Source organism: Empidonax traillii, unplaced genomic scaffold (assembly GCF_003031625.1).
Source record: "Empidonax traillii isolate 1590-97213 ecotype Southwest subspecies unplaced genomic scaffold, ASM303162v1 scaffold45:size3623477, whole genome shotgun sequence".
In the NCBI taxonomy this organism is placed as follows: domain Eukaryota; kingdom Metazoa; phylum Chordata; class Aves; order Passeriformes; family Tyrannidae; genus Empidonax; species Empidonax traillii.
In genome coordinates, this window is record NW_020955238.1 from 2,275,411 (window position 1) to 2,296,708 (window position 21,298).

Below are 21,298 nucleotides of genomic sequence, written 5' to 3' on the forward strand. Positions count from 1 at the left end.
CTGTTAAAGGTTTTGGCATATTCACATTCAGCAGGTAGAAAGTTAAAGTTGGTTGCCCCCATTACAGAAAATGATGTTTCATGAAAAAAAAAAAAAACACAAACAAACAACCAAATACAGAACTTGTGAGAAAAAATGTCTTCTATATAGATAGGCAAAAAAGTGTTGCATTACAAGATTCAGAATCTGCACTTACTCTTTACCCCTTTCTTCCCCTTTCGTTCCTTCTTGTACTGTTCCTTCAGTTTACTTATTAGTCCCTGGTCTACATCCCAAACCTCAGCAGTTGGGGACAGGTCATCTTTGTCTACATGCAGCACATTATTAAAAGAAAAAAAATCAGCAATTGGCAATGCAAGCTGTTGGTGATTTACTGTCATAGCTGTATAAGAGCACTAATAAAGTTATTAATAGATCTTTAAAGGTGCAGTCTCAGTTTTAAGTTTATAAAAGACTGAGTCTCATTTCATACAGTTTTCCAAGGCACTGTATATTATCAGTTACATATTTGAAAATTGGATGTTAATTTGTTACCAAGGAGCAAACAAATTAGGCTTCATAAGTAACTGTTTATGTTAAATACTTCAAAATACACAACAATTCATTGGTGTTCAGAAACAATTACTGCATCTTTAGAAAGACAGTGTTAAGAAATTATTCAGCCAGTGTTGAATAAGCAAATAAAAGTATTCATGCTATATCTCTCATGAAAATGCAAGCTTGAGTAAATCAGTGCCAGTTTATTCATGAAGACAGACCACCATGCATCCTTTCGCATTCATTCTACATGCACAGGAAAAAAACCTTGGTCCTACATTTAATCAGAGAAACAAGTCTATAAATATAGTTTTTTACATAAAGATGAAGAAAAGTATTTCACACAAGTGGACATCCTACTGCATCCAGAAATCAAATCATAATTAGCAGAAATACAACATTCCACAGTAGTTTCATAAGATATATCTTTTTCTGTTTGACAAACATTGCAGAATTAATTATTCTTTGTGAAAAGTCAAGTCTCCACTTTTCTAAACTCTCCATCTCAAATATTTCTGGAAACTTAGAATTAGTAAAAAGAGAAACCTGTTTCTAAGACAAGACAAATATAACATTTGCAGAAGCACTTCTGCTAGTAGACAACTAGGCAGAAAACTTGATTTGTGTGCCAGTTTAGCTTTATGCCCACAAATTCTTTAGGCATAAAGTATTAAAACTCAGATCCTCGTTTTCAGCTTCCAATCATACCTACAATATGATTGTATCCATTTTTGAAGTTATAACCATTATAATCATAAAAGTGCACATGAGGAGTCACACACAGCAGAAACAAGGAAACATGCATTTAGGGTGCAACACAAGAGGAGTTATTCCAAGTACATGTTTCATGATAAAACATGACAACGAAGGAGCAGACAGATACCCTAGGATACTGATGCATCTACCATCATTCAAATAGGACAAAGATAGGTCAGTCTTGATTAAGATCAATATAGAAATGGCAAGGGCAGTGAAAGCATGAAACCAGCAGCATAATGGCAGAGTCCCCTGAGTTGACTGCAAAGAATTGTGGAGAGGAAAAAGGAAAATGACATCCTACACCAAACTGCAGCTACAACTACTGAACTACAAACACAAAGACCTTTATGATCTTTATGATCTCTGGGCCAAAACACTGACAGAGAGGAATAGTGATTAGTCAGGAAACACAAGAGGCACAGAGAGATAAGTCAGAGGATATGCTCAATCAAAAGAGGAAGAAAATTAAGAAAAAAACCCAAAACAACACCAAAAAACCTAAAACTCAATTAAAAAAATATTCAGTTAAAACCAAATTAAAATGAATTAAAAGAAATCCAAAGCACCATTAATAAAATGAAAATAATCAGTTAGGTTGAAGTATGGCAGAGAAGGAATTAGGGAATTAAACTGAACGAGAAGATGACGACATGGAACAGCAATGCGCTGCTGTTGTAAAAAAGTCATTTAGGTACATTTTAAAAGGTGCAGCGTATTAAAGCAGGAGTAGTCCATACATTTCAGTGCAGGTGATGACAAAATTGAAGTAACATACTCAGTCTTTGTTCTACACTAGAGGTTTGGAAATGTCTGTAGAGCGCAAAACAAATAGGACATTAAATATCAAGACAAAGAATTTGAAGGAACCGTGGGCTCATTCAGTCAACAGAGAACACGAAAAGCACAAGTCTACAAAAGAATATTCAAAACCAACACTGCTGGCTGCTGAAATGTAGGTTGAAAATAGAAAACTAGATAAAACACTAACTCTGGTTGTCTGAGGAGGCTGCAAAATGAATTCAAAACAAGGTTTTGAGGAAAACCCAGCAGTGTTTCTCCGTAGTATGCCCAGAGAAACTATCTATTTCAGAACACAGCCATGTAACTAGAAGATCTCTGTAATTCTGCTCTAACAGTGAATTTCCTCAAATTGCCTGAGTGTTTATACCTGCACTAAACTGACACCAGAACAGCACAGAGGATCCAGGATGTCCACTAACCATTGTAATTTCGTGGAGGAAGGCTGGTTTGAATTTGTTTTTATTGGGCATTTGGGGTTTTTTTAAGTATTTAGAAGATGACCCAAGAGACTCTGAAGTTCAGTCACACTCTGCCTCCCAGAATTCTGAGCACAGTCAGTCATTCTCTGACTCATGGTTCAACTGCACACAGAACTTGGGTGTTTCATGGAGATGAGAAATCCAGAGATGAACACACAGTTAGTCTTTGAAACCATAAGGAGAACAAAAAGACTATAGAATACGTTAAATCTGTAACACCTAGCACAATATATAATAATATATATTTATTCCTTTTTGCTTAAGCAAACTCAAGTTATATATGTATTTTTTCTTTATAATAAATCACTACAAGGTATTTATAAATTTTTCAATCTGAAACTGTACATTTTTTTTTTAGTGTGTCACATACATTGACTTTTCATTGAACATTGCTTGAACTTGCTCATCTTTCACTATTTTGAAGATAAGCTGTTCCTAAGTAAAATGTGTCACATGACAGGACACATTAAATTGCAATGTTTGAAATTAATTTAATACTCAAAGTATGTTAACTGAGGCACTTACAAAAAAGAATGTGTTCATAAAAAGCTGTACTATAGGAAGAAAAGAACCCAAACTTCCCAGTGCTCACCAGCTGGTTTGCAGAAGTCTCCAAGAGCAAAAATATAACTACTCAATTTGGCGATGAAACATTTCAGCATATTTGAAGTTAGATCTACAGATAATACTTTGGCAGATAAATATTAAAAATATTAATAAAGGAAGACTAGGCAATATGTTTAGTCTAAAGATCAGAAGTTTGGTTTCCAGATACTAAATAAAAGCATTATAAATAGAGATGTAAACATTTACATTTTTTTCAGAGTGCTTAAACTTTTGCAAGAGAAGGATGCTAATCACAGGAAAACTAAAACAGGAAGAAAGAAAAACTATGAAAACAGAATATAGCAACTATTAAATTGTGAAGAAAAATTTGAATTTTAACCAATACTGATGTGCATGGCTGATGCAGTTGTTTAGAGAGTTATGGTAAATATTCATTTAAATTAAGTTCCCCCTCAAAACAAACAACTAAATGTACAGACCTAGAGATTTCCAGTAACAACAGCTTCATAAAGTTCCAATTAATGTGACAGGCTAAAATAAATTGGTTTAGGCAATTTATTATTTTAGAAAGCATTTAAATGGGACAATATTTAAAATGTTATTTGTGGTAGTTGGTAAAGAAGCCTTGTCATATTTACACTCTGATCTTTAAAAAAGTAATGCTTTAACCCCAAGATCTGATAGACCGTATCCTCAAACATTCATTTATGAAAAGAACAGTTGTACTAAAATCAGTGACATAATGTGAAAAAAACATTGTTACTACAGTTAGAAGTATGTCTTTGACTCATTTAAACAGTAAGTTTGCAGAAAATAAACAATAAACTTATGGATATTGTCTTCATATGGCAAAGCTTAAAACACATACTTAGAAAGGTGAAAAGTAGGTATATATTTTATTTCTTCCTTCCCACTTCCTTGTCTGAGACACGATTTTTTTGGTAACAATGGAATGAACTACATTTAAGTCAGTTGTCAGTTTTGCTATGGGTTCACTTAAACTGTAAGAAAAGACATTCAAACTGCTCTATGAAAATTGTGGTGGGTCAATTTGACTTTTAAAATAGACACTGAAAATAAGGTAACTATCTGAGAAGATGACAGAGATAGAACACACTGGAAAGTAATCTTGGGAACAATGACTTGGAATTTCAATGGACAAGATAGTTCAATAAGTTTCATCAGTCTGCTGTGGCAAAAACGGATAAATCTTTTGACTGCATGAATTAGAGCATCAAACAATCTTTCCTTTTATATACAATAGCAGTAAGACTGATGTTAGAACCAGAACATTCTACATCACTATGTATTTGAAGGAATGTTGCAAACAAAGTAAAAAAACTTGGATTCAGGTTCTTATACCAAGCCTATGTGCCTAAATAAAAAGATGATCAAGAAATGGATCAAATAACAGCAACGTCAAAGAGGATCAACACCAAACAACCAAAATTCTACTAAAAATAGACAGTTATTACCAAAACTAAAAGGTAACAGTTTGTTTGGCTTCATTTTCCAACTAGAAATAAGATGGAGTTTTAAAAATAAAGGTGACTAACCCTTAATACTAGTTTTCAGGAAAGAATGTTTTCTACTCCTTGATACCTTCAAAATCAAGACTGGATTATTTTCCTGGAACATGTGCCATTATTTTAATTTCTGTAGATCTTTATATTCTCTTTGCTCCCTGAGGTGTTTACTGAAGTATGACTTCATTGCCTCAATGACGCAAAATGGTCAAACATGATCTTGTGGTATTTTGGGGCTTACAATTAAAGACTCAGAGTATGAAACTACAAAATTGTTTGTATCACAGTTCAGAAATTAACATTTCAATTTACCATGTAAAGGCAGATATTAATTATGCGGGTCACTTCTTTTTCCTACACAAATTTTCTCCTTTCAGTTTATTCTTTTGAAACGTGTAGGTTACAAGAGTTTCTGACTTAACATATTTTGTTTCACATCAAATTACTAGTAAAAAGTTGGGCTATTACAAAAGTTTGGGGTTTTTTTTATTAATGTGAGCCATATAAGCAACAACATCTAAAAATCTCAGCGAGAAAAACTAAAAATACCAATGGTCCATATTTCAAGTACACCAAAGAAATTAATTTATGTACAAAAAGTTTAAAAGTCCTAATAAGAAACAAATAGGAAAAGCAAATCTAATACAGGTATAAAACCATTCAGAATCCTAGCCTTTCTTATCTAAGAAAGAAAATATTCTCATCTTAGTTTTGGAATTGAAAACATACCCTTAAACAAATACAACTAAACTCATATTTGTGGCAACTACGACAGCATACATATATGTGTATATATATATATGAAAGTTTCAGTATACAATACACCATTTTCTAAGCATTAACATTTGAACATCACAGTCATCCACACATCCACACCATTTTAGCAGGTACTGTAAATCTTATCATGAACAACTATTCCCTTACTCCTAAACGCTTTTGATAGCATCTTACCCCACTCTGTTCCATCTCCTGAACTTCGAGCTTCTCCAGCTCCCTCACCATCTTCAGCTGTCACTAGAAAGTCAAATTCTTTCAAAGCTTCTTCAGTATCAGGGTCATCTGTAAGGTCAGCAGCTAAACCTTCATTACCAATCTGCAAGCAGATAAACATTTTTCTGCATTCGAATCATGAATAGATTTTCTAGTCATTTAGGTTAGAAGAGACTAGATACTCTTGTTGAGTATCTAGTCTCTTCTTGTTGAGTTGCAGAGGAAAACATTTTTCAATGTGAAATGCAGAAAAAGACACTTAGATTTCAAGTTATTAAAAAAAAAAGAGAGTACTGCAGTCTAGTGATCATTAGGAAATAAAAAGAACACTGACACTAGCTTTAGCAACAAAAACAATCCCATTCATCCCAGTCTCCATTTTTTTTTATTCAACACGTAACAATTAGAAAATTTTGTTGATTTTCTTGCTTTATCAATAGGTCTAGAGAGAAGCCTTACAAACAAACTCTGCCTTTTATTGGTCAAGGAGCCTTTTTCCCTTTTTGCTTTCCAGTTCTATTTCAGTTTTAATCATAAATTTGGAAAAGGAAGCGTTTTAAGACAAGTGGTTTTTTTACCATTTCTACCATATCTTCACCTTCAACAAAACAAGTAAACCCCCTGCCAAGGCATCAGTGAAAAGTTTTATTTCATTCTTCAAGTGAAAAAAAGTTCCACGTGGGGTTAATCTTCTATTATTTGCACAATATTCTTACTTCTGCAGAAAGAGACTATTTTTATAAATATATTTTTAAAATATAAATATAATTTATAAACTATAAATGGTCCTTTTGCTTTCTATAAAAAATCAGGTTTTATAAAAAAAACCAAGTAGCAGCATAATATCTTCATATGTGCTAAGAGATTTACTTTCTAGGTAATCTTTTTATCAGACTATCTACTGCCTTAAAACAAAAGAGATTCAACTGATTGGTTGATTAATCTGTTTACCAGAAGTAAAAGTTAATACCAAAGTTATGGTGGAAACTCCTTCCTGACAAGTCAAGCTGGGACATGAACACTTGCATCAAGCCAAGCTAATGCTGCCAACTGTTTAAGAAAATCCAAGGCAGTCAGAAGGTCATCATGCTACTGAATACAGTTCTTTTTACTGTAAAAAGTAATAAAACTGTCAGTACAACATTTGTAAATCAATGTTTTTACAAAAAGAAACCCCAAAGACAAGGAGGCTTTTGGTACAGGACAAAGACCTAAAATAGGACAGGGAAGACGGTGTATCCTACCTAGAAAGCTGCTAACAGAATGCAAAACTAAAGAGAAAAATAAAGCTGAACAAAATTTACTGAACTTTAAATAAAAGGTGATTTGAGATGAGTCTCTGCCAGGCTTTTAATCTATTTAGTAAAAAACTGCCTAAAAGGAAGTTTTAAACATGTATTTGATGTGGAAGTAATTTTTTTTCACATTAAATAACTTTCTTTTCTCTAAGGAATTGTCTCTACCTTCTCCAAAATTCAGAAAGGAGGCACATTGTATTGTGCTAAATTTGCCTCATAAAGGGACTCAGAGTATGGAGAGAAGCTGAGATGGCCAATTCATCAATTAATTCACATTTGCAAATTCACATTTGTGAACAGGTTGGTTGGTTGTTTTTAATTTTTCTATGTAATATATTAAATAAACCACCAAATTTACTAATAACATATCTGCTCACAATCCATTCAGTTAACAAAGGTGCAACAAATACTTTAACGTCACACATTTATATCATCTGGGGGGAAAAATAACCTTTTCAAAAGAAATCAGATCTATTTAAAGAAAAAACAAAATAAAAGATTTTTTACTTTGTGTTTCTTATTTATCCGATGCTTTTCTTTTCCTTCTGCAATATCTTCTATCATGTCATTCTCCTCTTCTTCATCACTATCATCTGCATTTTCTAAGAAGTTAAATGTTTCAAGAACATCACCAGAATTCCTACGTAATTAAAAACATTAAGAGAATCTGTTTTATTTGCTGAATAGATTTAGAAGATTATCCAGATTAAATGAAATTGCTACCTGACAGCTTAAGAGCTTTAAAGCTAGCAAAACAAGAAACGGTTGTATGAAGTAGTTTCTACAGCTGCCTATGTCCTTATTACAAAAGCACCACTCAGCAGAATCTTTCCTTAAAATAACTCCAAAATGTATACATGACATAATTCAACTTCAATACACAATTTTTCTGTATATATTAGTATAACATCCATATATGTACATAATAGATGTACATGTTCCTATGTATAATCAGTTTAAGTTCATAATCATATATGGTCAGCTACACTCACAGGTGTTCAGAGACTCTCCAACTGAAAGTTCAATTTGCACTGACCAATGATTAAGGAAAACCAATTTATGCATTTATTATCTCTTCACTTACCTTTTGATTTCCTGTCCCTTTTGTTTTGATGAAGGAGATTCTCCACCGTTCAGGATCTGTTCTAAGTTCTTTGTCTCTACTGAACCATTTGGTTCTGAATTGGAGAGCCCAAGCAAAGACCTTACCCTCTGTGAGCGTACATCCAATATTGTATCTGTATATCCTACTTCCTGAAGATACCTAGTTGCATTCAGAGAAGAAAGAAAGAGGAAGGCATATCTGAGAAAAAAGGAAACTTAGTATTCACTGTTAGAAATGAATGCCACTATTATATCACTTACTGAAAAGCAAGTTTCATTGCTATCCATCTCACACAGAAAAACTTACTCTATACTGCTAAAAGCTCAACACTATGAAGTCCTAGGAAACAAACCACTCTTTGCACACCTCAACTACCCTGTTACACTGAGTAAGCCCATATACAGCTCCTCATCCTGCAAAAAGAGTTTGAATACACCAATATTCAACAATGTTACTTACTGTCGCAGTAACTGTCTGCCTTGCTTCCAGGTCAATTGGCTATTTTGAGGTACTGCAGGAACCTCTGTATCTTTGGTATCTTCTGGAAGATACAGTGTCATAGTTAACATTTAACTTACAATGCTTTCAAACACAAAAATTCCCATCAAACAAGAAATACAAATCATGATCTCTGGTTTCAACTGGGTATAAAAGTAACCAAAATGTGGCACTTATAAAAGAGAAGGGGAAAAAAAAAAAAGAGAGGGGTGTGGTACATAAATCTGTAGACCACAACTTTAGGGCATACTATACAAGTACAGGCCAAAAGTGTAACTTCCCAAAGATCAACATTTCAAAAGAAGCCAAATGAAATCCTGCTTATTAAATAGCCCAGTATTGTTATGAGAAATGCTTTCCTCTATCTGCAATACTGTGAAGAGCAAAACTGTTACTATCAACTTGATATTTACAATGCAAAATCAAATGCACTCCAGAGGAGCAATAAAGACAACTTATTTTTTCCTCTTTGGAGTTTTTCCCTTAATTTAAGATAAAAACACTCAGAGTTCCTTGAAAAAAGGAAAAGTCAATTAATTGCGATTTTTAGATTAAATAATATTTAGCCAATGCCAAATTTTTCCTAGATATATTCTCTATAAGACATTTACAGGAGAGTTGGGGGAGAGACAGAAAGCTGCAATAAGTTGAACAGACCAAATCTATTGTAAGAAACTTACCTGATTCAAAAGTTGGCATTTTCAAGTCACCTTGGTTCAATTCTGTGCCATATTTTAATTTATGATATTTTGCCCTGAAAAAGTATGCAGATGTTTAACAAATTAGCACACAAGAATTTGAATAACTCAAAACAGTCTACTATTCTCATTTAAAGCAACCATACCAACACAGCATAATTAATCCAAATAAAACTCTTGTGATAATTATTGCATCAAGCAATTATTTATAGTCTTCCTAGAACACAGCTTCAAGATAATATTTTTACAATTATTCACAATTATCAAATTACCTATAGATGAGAGTTTAGTATGTATTCTCCAGGAATGTGTGGTTTTCCATGTAGATCAGCTAATAAGAGAAGCCTTCAAAAAACAGGAGGTTCAGCTATCTAGTAGAAATGATTTTCCAGTGGTACCACTGTCACAGGTAGGCAATCACACTACAATGAATGAAGCTCTTGTTTGGGATTCCTGCCTGCCACTTTCAGTTTCCACTTCCATTTCCCTCATGCTCTTTCTTTGCTTATGATACATATCTTTCTCTCTGAAAAACCATGTTGGAGTGCTAGTTACTCTCATCACATGTATTCTCTCACTGATTTTCTCCTCCTCATTGACTGGAGCCTTAGCTTCCAATTCTTGCTTAGTTCATCTATACAAATACACCTCACTTCTTCCCATCTTCTGATCTCTGATACCATAACCCTAACCTCTCCTTTCCATCCCTTCCTAAAAAATTGGTCTTGGTGATACTATTTCCATGGAGGTATACATAAGCCTACAAAATCATCTTCTCTACCCAAGTTGCATATCAAAATGTCTTCAGCTCCCTTTACTTCCAAGAACATAATTTGAACTATCTACACCTATATCCTAGAGTTCTCAAACTTTAACACTGATCTTTCACAGTTTAACTTTTGCTTCAGACCCTTTGCAAAAATGCTCAAAATCTGAGGGTAAAGAACTCTAGATGTTCTGCAGTAGAACCAAAGGAAAAAATCTCTGTAAAAACATTAGAAGCCACATTTTAAAGAAGTTTGAAATACAGTTGTCTTTTTAATTCTAAATGAAACATTTGACCAACATTTTAAAAATAACTGAACCATACTTATCTCCCAGCAAGTTGAAAGACTACTCTTGAATATGAAAATTCTCAAAAAAAGATACATAATGGGACATGTGCTATACAAAATCAAGGACTTCGAAAAAAACTTCTCAAATGGCTGAGCCACTACTGCAAGTGTTTCTAAATTGAAAGTAGAGGTACATCTCAAATGCTGCCTGATATATTTGATGGTATTGATGCCTTTGAATTTTCAGGATTTTTAGGATTTTTCTAGATTTTAATGTAGGTATATAGTTTGACACACTTTAGAATTTATTTAACACTCACCAAACCCTATTCCCCTATTTCATATCGAATTTTCTAAATTCTTTAGGCTTGTTTAGGCTCCTTTCAAGGTAGAACTGTAGTAAATACCTTCTGTTTAAGGACATTTGCACCCCAGGCCTGAACAAGATACCATCATAGTCAAAGCAACTTCAAGCCCAGAACCTTCAGAGAAGCTCTAAAGACAGTACGTGCCATGACGAAGAGGAAGATGAGGAAGAAAGGTGTCTTAGGACCTCCGACTCAATTTTTGTGGAGGTGTGCCTGGGGGGCAGATTGGGGGCAGGTGGATCTTGGAGCAGACGATTAACTGTGGAACCCCTGGACACAGGTGTGTGCTTTTCATACTCCTTGAGCCAGAAGGTCTTCATTAAAGAGCTGCTCTCTATCTTACCTACACTAAATTTGCCTGGAGTTTTTTCTGTTCCCCATCTTTAAGACAAGAGTATAGAAGATTTTCTTTTAAGTTACACAAGTGTCTCCTAAAATTGCAAATAGGAAGTCTCACTGACAAACTGTCAGCAGATGGCACTATTGACCCTTTCTAGTAAGATAAAATCCCTCATTTCATGGCAATCACATTGTAACTGAAAAACTGTGAGGCTCCTGAAGACTTCTGAGTGACCTGAACCTGCCTGTCAATTAAATAGAATCGTATTTTTTAATTATTTATGAATAGGTTCATAGCTCATCCATGCTCTAGTAAAGACTGTCTGCTCCAGGTGCTCTCTTTAAGCTGAGACAAAGCTTTGTGCCACATGGTAATAGGGCAGTGTTCCACCAAGCTTTCCAGATATGGAAAGTACATACTATGATTTATATGCCCTATAAAGTATTGTATATTTAGGGGTAAAAAACCCCACAAAACAACCCTAAATAACGAAAGCGAAAATAAATCAAGTTAAATAAAGATGACAAAATATTTTTTTCTCAATTCATAAGTGAAGCCAATAAAGCACTGTAATTGAAAAGCCAAACTAAATTTGTTCAACTTAGAGCTGTGGCAACATTATTTAGGAGCAGTAGCTCTATTTTGGAGTTAGAACTTCAAAACATTAATTAAAATTCTACTTTGTTGATTAGAGCAGATAATGATGTATCTGATCTAAAATTATACAAATTACTAGCCACTACAAATAAACCAAAATATTGCTGCAGGCAATGAGATCAGTTGTGTTTCACAACACAACTTCAATTTCACAGCAAGAAATTAATATGATTTAATTCCAATAAGCGATATATTCACATATCTATTCCTTTTGTATGGTCACAAAAACCAGTCATTATTATATTCCTTCAAACACACTAACAAGCTACAGTGTTCTTGACAAGTCACTGGCATTACTCTTCCACACCACACAGTAACTGAATTCTACACCAGACAACTTTTGAATCCTTAGAGTATTGACTTATCTAAGACTAGGTTTCCATGAGAGAAAAAGTAAAAAGAGAAAAAACAATGCCTTAAGCTGATTTAACTGCTTTCTGCTACTTAGCTGCTGAAGCCTATTTAAAAGGATGTAAGTTAGCTCCAGTTCAAAGCCCACAAAGCCAAAACACAGCCCCAGTTTTATGATTTCAACTAGTCTCATTAAGTTAAGCACAGCACTGCGGTAATGAAGCTTGGGGTAGAGTGCTCAGAGCACACAGCAGACAATATCTTGCCGGGTCTGCAAAGCACCATAAAGGAATATATACTAGCTACAAACAAAAAAATCCCACACATATAACTACATAGGACCTAATTTTATAACTAAAAAAATTATACTGAACTACTGAAGCATTTCAGGACACTAAAATAATAACATTTTAGTTCTCAAAAACATTATTACACATACTTAGACATAAATACTAGAAATATCAAGCTATTTTGCATTTTATTTAATCCTACACACTGACGTTCAATTTCATATCCTTTTGCTGTAAAGTCACAACAGTTGATGTCCAAATTAGTTTGTTCCTGATTCCTAGTGATATTTCACTGCATGGCACTTTTTGATAGTGTGGAGTTAGCAATAAGAAAAGGAGAAAGAGGGTGGGGAGGAATCAGGTGCAACACTGAAATTTGCTGTCAACAATTTTCGGTTCGGAAATTCTCAAACTCTGTTTTGTTTTGGAACGTGTATTTTCATTAGCTGTGATTCTTCACTCAGAGGAACAATGGCAAAAAAATAACACGTGTTATCCTGAAAACTGAGTGTGACAAGCAAGAAATCAACATAGAATCATTCTTATATGATTTACTAACAAGTCAGTACCTGCTTGCTTTCCTTACTCAATCCATCATACTTTCACAGTTAGATCCCCTCAAATTACTAGGCATCTGTAGCTTCCTCATTGCCACCCACACACTCAACAATCAACATAAGTTTCAGTTCCTGTTTCTAGCAATCTCCATAAGATTTCTAGCTAGAATTTATGCAAGGATCTTAAAAACTATGCAGTACTCGCTTGTACCCACTAGCCACAAAAACTAAAGCAAATGGCGTGATTCTGCTGTTCTGCTTCCAGTGTACGTTTACAAGTTTCTTGCCCATTGGATAAATTTTGGATTTTCATGGGAAAACACACTATAAAGGCAGCTGCATTTCAGGAGAAAGCAGGAATACTGTTTCACCAATGCCAATAATCTCCAAATTGTGCATCTTGTTGTATGATGCCTTCACACTACAGCTCTAATTACCAGCCCCTGATTTATCTCAATAAGCAGGCAATCCTCACAGCCTCACGGTGTGCACTTGCAGAAAGTCTCTGTGCAGCTCATAGTTTATTATTGCCAAAATAACAAAAATCTTTTCCTTCACCTTCATACAGTTAATTATCTCCAAGACACTTGGGTCTGCCATAACAGCATATTGTTTCTTTGATATGCTCGATGTTCTTTATAGGAGGAGTAGAAAAACCCCAACACTCTGCATACATCTCATCTGCCTTGAATCCAGACTGTCTTGCACATTACCTGTTTGATATAACAACGTAAAACTTTCAATCTTATACTGGTTGGAAACCTTGAGCTACTTTCCATTACAAGGACAGGGCTGAATGAAATAATGGATCCTTTCTGCCTACTACTTCACCAGAAAAGACATGATGTGTTGATATGGCTTTCTGTATGAATACACAGTTTTCTGAAGCACCTTTACACAGGACAGTTCACACAGAAGAATGCAGCCATCACGCCAAAACATTAGTTTCTAATATAAAAACAACTGGAAGTTATTTCTGAACTAGTCACTTGCTCATAGTACTGATGTATAATGTAAAATATATTTAGATATACTTATGCTTGGATAACTAACTTAAAAATGTCTAGGTGAAGCCTCTCTAAACTTTGATATAAAATTTTAAATTTATTCTGGCAGGTATGTTCCCCTGAAATCAAAATAAAAAAAGAAACCTATTTTGTTGCCTGATCCTCAAGTTGCTTCCCTATTGGGTTCAGCTACTTTTTAAGAGCAAGATAAAATTAAGTATAAGAACCGAGTCCACTACTGAAAATATAGGCACCTGACAAGACTATTTTCCTAGTGTTTTTGCAAAATTAACTATCGATTTTGGTCAAATGAAATAACCTGGTAACAAAAGAGCACGTAGGTTTGAAGGACAGTTACCTGCACAGACTGAATGGAATTTTAACCTTTAAAGCATTAAATTAATGCATCTACTGAGACTAAACATGCTTGTGTCTACCTTATGACAAAACAATACTTCAAAATGCAAAATCAACTTTTAAAGGATTCTGTTCTGTCACAAAAATCCAGTTTTCATCATGTAACACAAAAAAAAATACTTGAAAGGGATTAAGAGAACAGTATTTTTTTTCCTTTCAAATTCAATTGCTCTGAAGCACAAGTAAAGGTATAGTGGTAAGGTATAAATCTGTTCTGCATGTTCATTCTCTAACTCAGAAAAAGGAAACTGTCCAGTTTGTTTAAGACACGAGTCCAAACATTTTGAAAATTATACAACTTTTTATTATAGTTGACACTAAAGTTTGTCAGAAAACACAGCGTAAAGATGACCAATGATAAAAACAGGTTACATAAAGGAACATAAAATCATCTAATAAAGAGAGTTCACTTAATGTGACAGAATTCCTTTAAGTCGGTAAAGTTTTCCAGGTCAGAAAAAAGCTGAACAATTCGTATACCTACCTTTCTTGTTTTAATGCATATTCTAACATTTTTATTCTTCTTACTAAGTCTTTCTTCAAATTTTCTTGACCCTTTCTTTCCCCTTGTAGAAATGCTATCCGAGCCTGAAAACACACACACACACAAAAAAGAGAAACAGATTTTATCCATTGTATTCCCAAAATAAAACAACCAAGTCTGGTTCAGAACGAAAAAGAAAAAAAAAAAAAAAAAACAAAACCAACTGTTCTGCATTAATTACTTCATTGAGCCAATACCAACAAAAATATTCCTGCCCTAGACACTATTATTTTCATCATTTTAAGATCAACAGGTATGAGTTTGTACAGTAACCTACAAGAAGGCACAAACAGCAATCTTATTAAACATTTTAATATATGCACACATTTTTGTCCTTGCAGCATTTCTAGCATAAATTCCATTATACATTTTCTTCCAAACCCAAAGCCATATTAAATTAGGTACACAGCAACTAGAAATTTAGCTTTTAATGCAAACCTACTGAACGGATTAAGAAATCAGTACATGAATTCATATACAGAATTTACAAATCCATTGTACAGGAAACAACTATTTTATGGATTCACACTTTACTTACTACTGAAGACAGCTGAAGGTTAGATTATCAAGGTAGAAAGATTATCAAGTGTGCTGTTGTATATTGGGAAAAATAATGCTATGTTTTTTTAAAGCATCAATCATACTACCCACCTAATTTAAAAAGAAGCAATGAAGATGTCTACTTGCCTGTTAACCTAGTAGCTAATAATAAATTCAGCAGAACATACAAGCCACCTCATCAAACTTTAAAGTAGTTGAAAAATAAAGGTAGTAAGTTTGTTCAAAACAAAAGTATTCTCTTCACTACAAAGTGAAAAGACTTGTGTTTTGACTTTTGCAAGCCAAAATCCTAGGTAAGATAAGGGAAACTGCAGGTGTGAACACAAAATTTAAACAGTCAATGATACTACTGGATTGGTCATCATTACACAGACTCATTTGTGCTCATTATGACTCTACACTGACTGAAGCCATTGGGTAGCTCACTACAAGATTAGATATAAAATTTCCTTGGAAGAGGTATTTAAAAAACTAGAATAAGGAAAATAAAGTAGAGACCACATTGCTCTACTAAGCTCAAGAGTAATACCACAATTTCATTATTAAAGGAGGCAGGGGAAAGTGCTATAATCCATACCTAAGATATCCTTGGAGTTTTTTTTTTTAAAGGAGTGGTTGTACATTTTCATTACTCAGAGGTTACAGCCCGAAACAGTCTAACCAGGATGGTAACATTCTTGCATCGTTCCTTTCTTGAGACTAAGTGATATCATCATACAAGATTTCACATATGAGCCCTGATTTTAGCCCCTCTGACCTTGTGCTCAATGGTGAGACAAATTAAAATGGGTTCCTTTAACTTGCATTAGTTAAGTGATGATTTAATCAATCAAAATCCTAGTGAGAACAAGGCAGTTTTGAGTATTTCAGTTAAAAGTCTGTCATGAAAGTATTCTCAACTAACCACTGTCACTCGGTAAGAAACAGTAATTTACCAAACAGTGTTTGGTAATAAAGGAGAGGTTAAGGAACAGGGCTAAACAACATCAACCCCACACCAAAAAAAAACCAAACCAAACCAACCAACCAAACAAAAAACCAACAAACAAACACTGAAACACACTTCATACTGATTGCACAGATATTTCAAGATAAAAAGGTAGGGATCAAGATCCAGAATCAGAAAACCCAACTATATTCAACGGCAATTACGTTACTTAGATTCTAAAAACACTACAAAACTGATTCTAACCAAATACAAAGTTAACAGCCTTCGGCAGAAAGTTACAATTACACATAACTTGTACTCCCTAAATACCTAAGGCAGCAAAAGACCAAGACAATTTCACAAGCCCAACATGTTGTTATGTAAATAACAAAGTACACATAAAATACTTACAAAGGTAGGGTTTTTTGGAAGGTAACGTGTTACACACACGTATGCACAACACTGTACTTCAAATATTTGGAAGTTACTGGCTGCCCACAAACTCTTCCTACAAAAATAAACCCAGAACTAAATACTTAAATAATTATCTAATAAAGGTTATAAAAGCTCTTCTGCCCCTTGACTTGAATGCAATTCTCAACTTCTTCCAAACTTCAGGTCTTCTGTAAGTGCTAGTTTTCTCCTCTTTCATTAGTCTTCTTTCAGTGGCCAACACCCTCTTATAACTATCTGATAAATCTTAGTTGCCAGATGCAACTGTTGGGCCTTATTTCAACCTTAGAGGGGAAAACATTATAATTATGATCATACACAGAGGGAGGCATCTGCTTCCTAAAGGCTCGCAGCCAATGGAAATACTTCTGGAGTACTTGGCCAAGCAGAATCAAGTTTCCATATTTAAAAGCTATTGCCTAGATCTCATACTTTTCAACCAGATAGGTTAATGAGCTAAGTGATCTTGAGAATTAATATACTACAGAAATAATGGTACAGAAACAAAAATAACCCAAAATCCACCCTACAAAAAAACCTCAAAAGAACAACAGTATTTATAATAATCTTTACAGGGTCCAGTAGGTTGAACAGAAAGGTTACCACAAAACACACTTTGTAGTTAAGGTTTTGACATTTTTGTCAATATTAGCAGACTTCTTCTATCATTGCTTTCTATAATTGCTTGGATATACATTTGACTGATTTTAGGATTTATTACTTTTTTCTCATTGTGACCATCACACGGCTAAAATGTAATAGAAGTTATGAGCTCAATATTTAGAAATACTAAAATCAATTTCAACTTGAGGAATACTTAGCTATCAAAACCTTCAATACAAAACCAAGAATCAGGTCACCAAAAATTTGCTGTATAAATTAATCAACTTGCTCCCTTCAGTCTGAACTGAGAAATCAGAGATGTCAAAACAACACACTTGATGCCTGACTATGAGCCCTAAGAGTTAACACACAAATTTCCCAACATCTTCTTTTCTGAAATGCAGTAAATCTAAGGGTCGATATAAACAGATAAAGCAAACAGATCAGTTTCCCTCAGGGGTACTGTACTTAGGTTCCATACACAAAGACAGATGCTTAAGAAATTATCTATCTCTACATAATACAAATTTCACAATCCTTAGATATTAATTTTCTTTGAACCAATTCTCAGGAGAGCTAGATTCGATATGATTTGTAAATATACCGATGATTTAAGATTGTCTAGCACAAAAACTGGGAAACAAAATGGTAAAGAAGCATTTGGTCTCACCTTTTCACCCCACCCTCCCCAGTTACAACAGAATTCTTTCCATTGTCTCACACCCATTTCTAAGTCCCCAGGTTGATACTACGATGAGCAATCCTCCTCCTCATACTGCTATTCCTTCTGCTGTGCTGATCGAGCTACTTGTGTTGACATATATCAAGTCTACCGAGGAAATCATCCTATTTATTTTTTACTCAGTTCTGAACTACATCAGTTTCCTGATCCTACTCTGTATAGCCATGGGAGTACTCAGGCTAGCACAAGGGATGCAAACAGGATACTGAAGTAACAGCTCTTTTCAGGGACAACATGGTCTTAGATCAGCCTAAACTGATACGATACCGTAACGTGCATGTCCAGGGCACAAGAGTTGCAAAAACAAGAGCAGAAAAACTATGAAAGTCAAATACAATACAAGTCTTAACTCTTTTGAACTGAAAATTCAATCAAAATGCATTTTAAAAAGTGTAGTAACAAGGACATTTTTTAAGGAGAAGAAAACATGCTCTTTTACACAACACATAATAGCTCTGCAAGCAAAAATATGGCCTTTCATGGGTTAAAATCCAGCTGTATTCAGCTGTGTGCTGATTCTGTTAGAATATTTTTCACTGCAGATAAGGGTTGTACTTCACATTCTTCAAAGCCCAATCAAGAGTCTTATTTTCAGGGCAGGTTCCTTCTTTTCTACCACCCTGTAAATTTCCAGTGTTTTCACAGATCCCTGGGATTCACTGTTTCTACAAAATTGACGTTTAATAACTCCAGTCTCTCTCTACACCTTGCCCCTCAGCTGTGAGTACCACCACACAAACTTGCTCAGCTTTATTATGAAAGTGAATTCAGGCAGCTTTGAGAAGTAGTCAGAGTGACAGATAGTTTGTATTTGTGCAAGGATGCATGAAATAATGCCTGAAACTAGGCAAGATAGAATTCAAGGATAAAAAGAATTACTGAATAGCTACTTGAACAGTATGGATCCCATGAAAAACAACTGTCTGAGGTTTAAAAACTACAGAATGAACATACAGAAAAGAACATGTAAAAATTCTAACATCTAATACTTTAGACTTTGTAAACTTAGCATTGTTTTAATGGCATGTTGCATTTCAGACATACATGCATTTTGGAGTTGGAAAGGTTTTTATCTTTTAAATAGCAAGTCTGATGATATGCAAACCAAGCAACAGTCTTTCACCCAAACTCTAAAATCTCAAACAAGAAACTGAAGTTTCCCTTAAATGACAGGAATAATTAAAATCACTGATTACATTGATAGTCCACATCCCTAGTATGCAATTACGCTGTTTGATCAAAGTGTAACAGAAGACTTAAACTAGTTTACTAAATTACTTATACATAACTTTCGATTCTTAAAAGTACTTCATTTCATACAGAAGCTCATAAATCAAAATTTAAAGAAAAAAAAAAAAAGTGTCCTGAGAAAAAAATGAGGATTCCCCCCCCCCTTCTTTCGAAGGAAACTAGAGAGGTCTTAGAACTTCAGAATTATTGCTCTAAATTTCATATCCACAGCAGAATTCATATTAAAACTACACTTCATTGCTTTAACTCCATAGAAAAGACTGACAATCCTCACACTGAAGTTATTACAGCATTTTGGGTAGGTAAAATTGCATATATAGTTATTATATAAACTTTTGGTTATGATATCCACATAGGATTTCATAGTCTTATTTTACTAATAAATCCTGACATGCAGTATTTGAAATACTTGTCCAACATCTCAAACCTAGTGAAACACATTAAAGGGAAAAGGAGGCAGAAAAGAAACCTGGATAGTAAAGGACTGATTAAAAGTCTTATCCTATGCTGTTGAAACACTAATCCTTCCTGGTACATTTCAAACAATTGAATTCTAATGGGTTTACCAATACAGGAACACACTCAGTAAGTGAGTATACTTTCTTTCCATTACAGTTCTAAATATTGTTAACTCTCAGTCTCTACAAATTTAATTTGAAAAAATTCAACTATATGTAAAGCAGTGCCAGCTACAACTCAATGCTTGTGTTTTGGTTTTCTGAACTCCATTCAGACTTCTAGAGGGAAGGTAGGAAAGGACTGCAGTAATTTTGAAAGAAGTGCAATACACTCAGGCAATTCAACTATATATACTCAGTGCACACACTACATCTGTGCTTACCCTACTAGGGATAACTAAAACACAAAACTAAAAACAGTAAGATTTTTTTTAACCTTTTGTCTTAATCACAAGTTTATTATTGCATAATAATCACAAGTTTATTAATCTAATCCTAAATTTTAGATACTTATGTTGAAGAGGAAGTAGAACACTCTTTTGTAAAATAAAAAATACTAGGGAGGTGGAAGAATTGACTCAGTCATTTAAGAGTGAACACATCTGTGCAGCTACTAATGTTCCAGCTCCCATTCACAAAACAGAAACTGAATATAAGATAAGCCTTCACCTTCTGTTTTCAATAAACACAGTCTGAAACTTAACCTCCTTCAGAACATCTAGAAGCATGTAAAAGCATTAGGCACTTAGAAGAATTTTAGTGCATTCTTACAGACCTGATTATGTTTATATATTTATTGTCCTTACCATTAATCCTTAAACTGTCAACTGAGCACTAAAAGAAGATACTTTACTATAAATATATAGATATAAATAAAAATCTATATTTATTTTGTATATTAAAGTCTCAAGATTCTCTCTCTAGTAAGTTACGCAGTAATGTGTCACTGGTCATATCAGCTTCATACATATATTACTTTTAAAGATCCTGTAGAATAGAAAATAATTGGAAGATGATAAAAAATAGAAATACCACCCCTCTTATGTTAACAGAAAAGCTTTACTTCATAAAGTAAGCTCAGGTTAAAGATGTGGGGAAGAAAAGATTTCAACAACTAGTTAATACCAGTGCACATTTGAACAACATTTGCAAATAAAGAAGATAATTTTTGGCAGAACCTTATGAAAAGTCAGTTAAATATCAGGGTAGTTAACTATTACACTTAGAGCTGCAAAGGTAAGATGTGTTCCCCTTTTTACAGATCTTTTCTATTTGAGCTGATGATCATTTCTTGCTTCCTAACTGATACTTTTTTCCAAGACTCAAGTGATTACTTCCTGATATCTTTTTAAAAGCAAACCCTAACTACTAGAAAAGTGGCATGCTTGAGCACCTGTCTCACAAGAGTGGCAGACACAACAAATCCAGCTAGCTCTAAGGAGGTTAATGACACAACTG

General features: G+C 34.1%; 1 protein-coding gene across 6 annotated transcripts in view; it reads right to left on the reverse strand.

Annotated features, from left to right (window-relative positions):
- Positions 1–21,298, reverse strand: part of STRN3 (striatin 3) — a 63,441-nt gene that overhangs the window by 28,367 nt on the left and 13,776 nt on the right. For 3 of the 6 annotated variants that reach the window (XM_027878763.1, XM_027878766.1, XM_027878762.1), the window contains exons 2-8: positions 14,785–14,888; positions 9,241–9,314; positions 8,522–8,603; positions 8,042–8,221; positions 7,465–7,597; positions 5,621–5,762; positions 197–307 (exon numbers count right to left, since the gene is read on the reverse strand). In XM_027878763.1, the coding sequence (XP_027734564.1) occupies positions 197–307; positions 5,621–5,762; positions 7,465–7,597; positions 8,042–8,221; positions 8,522–8,603; positions 9,241–9,314; positions 14,785–14,888 (826 nt within the window). The remainder of the gene's footprint in view (positions 1–196; positions 308–5,620; positions 5,763–7,464; positions 7,598–8,041; positions 8,222–8,521; positions 8,604–9,240; positions 9,315–14,784; positions 14,889–21,298) is intronic. The other 3 variants (XM_027878767.1, XM_027878765.1, XM_027878764.1) reach the window with 2 other exon arrangements.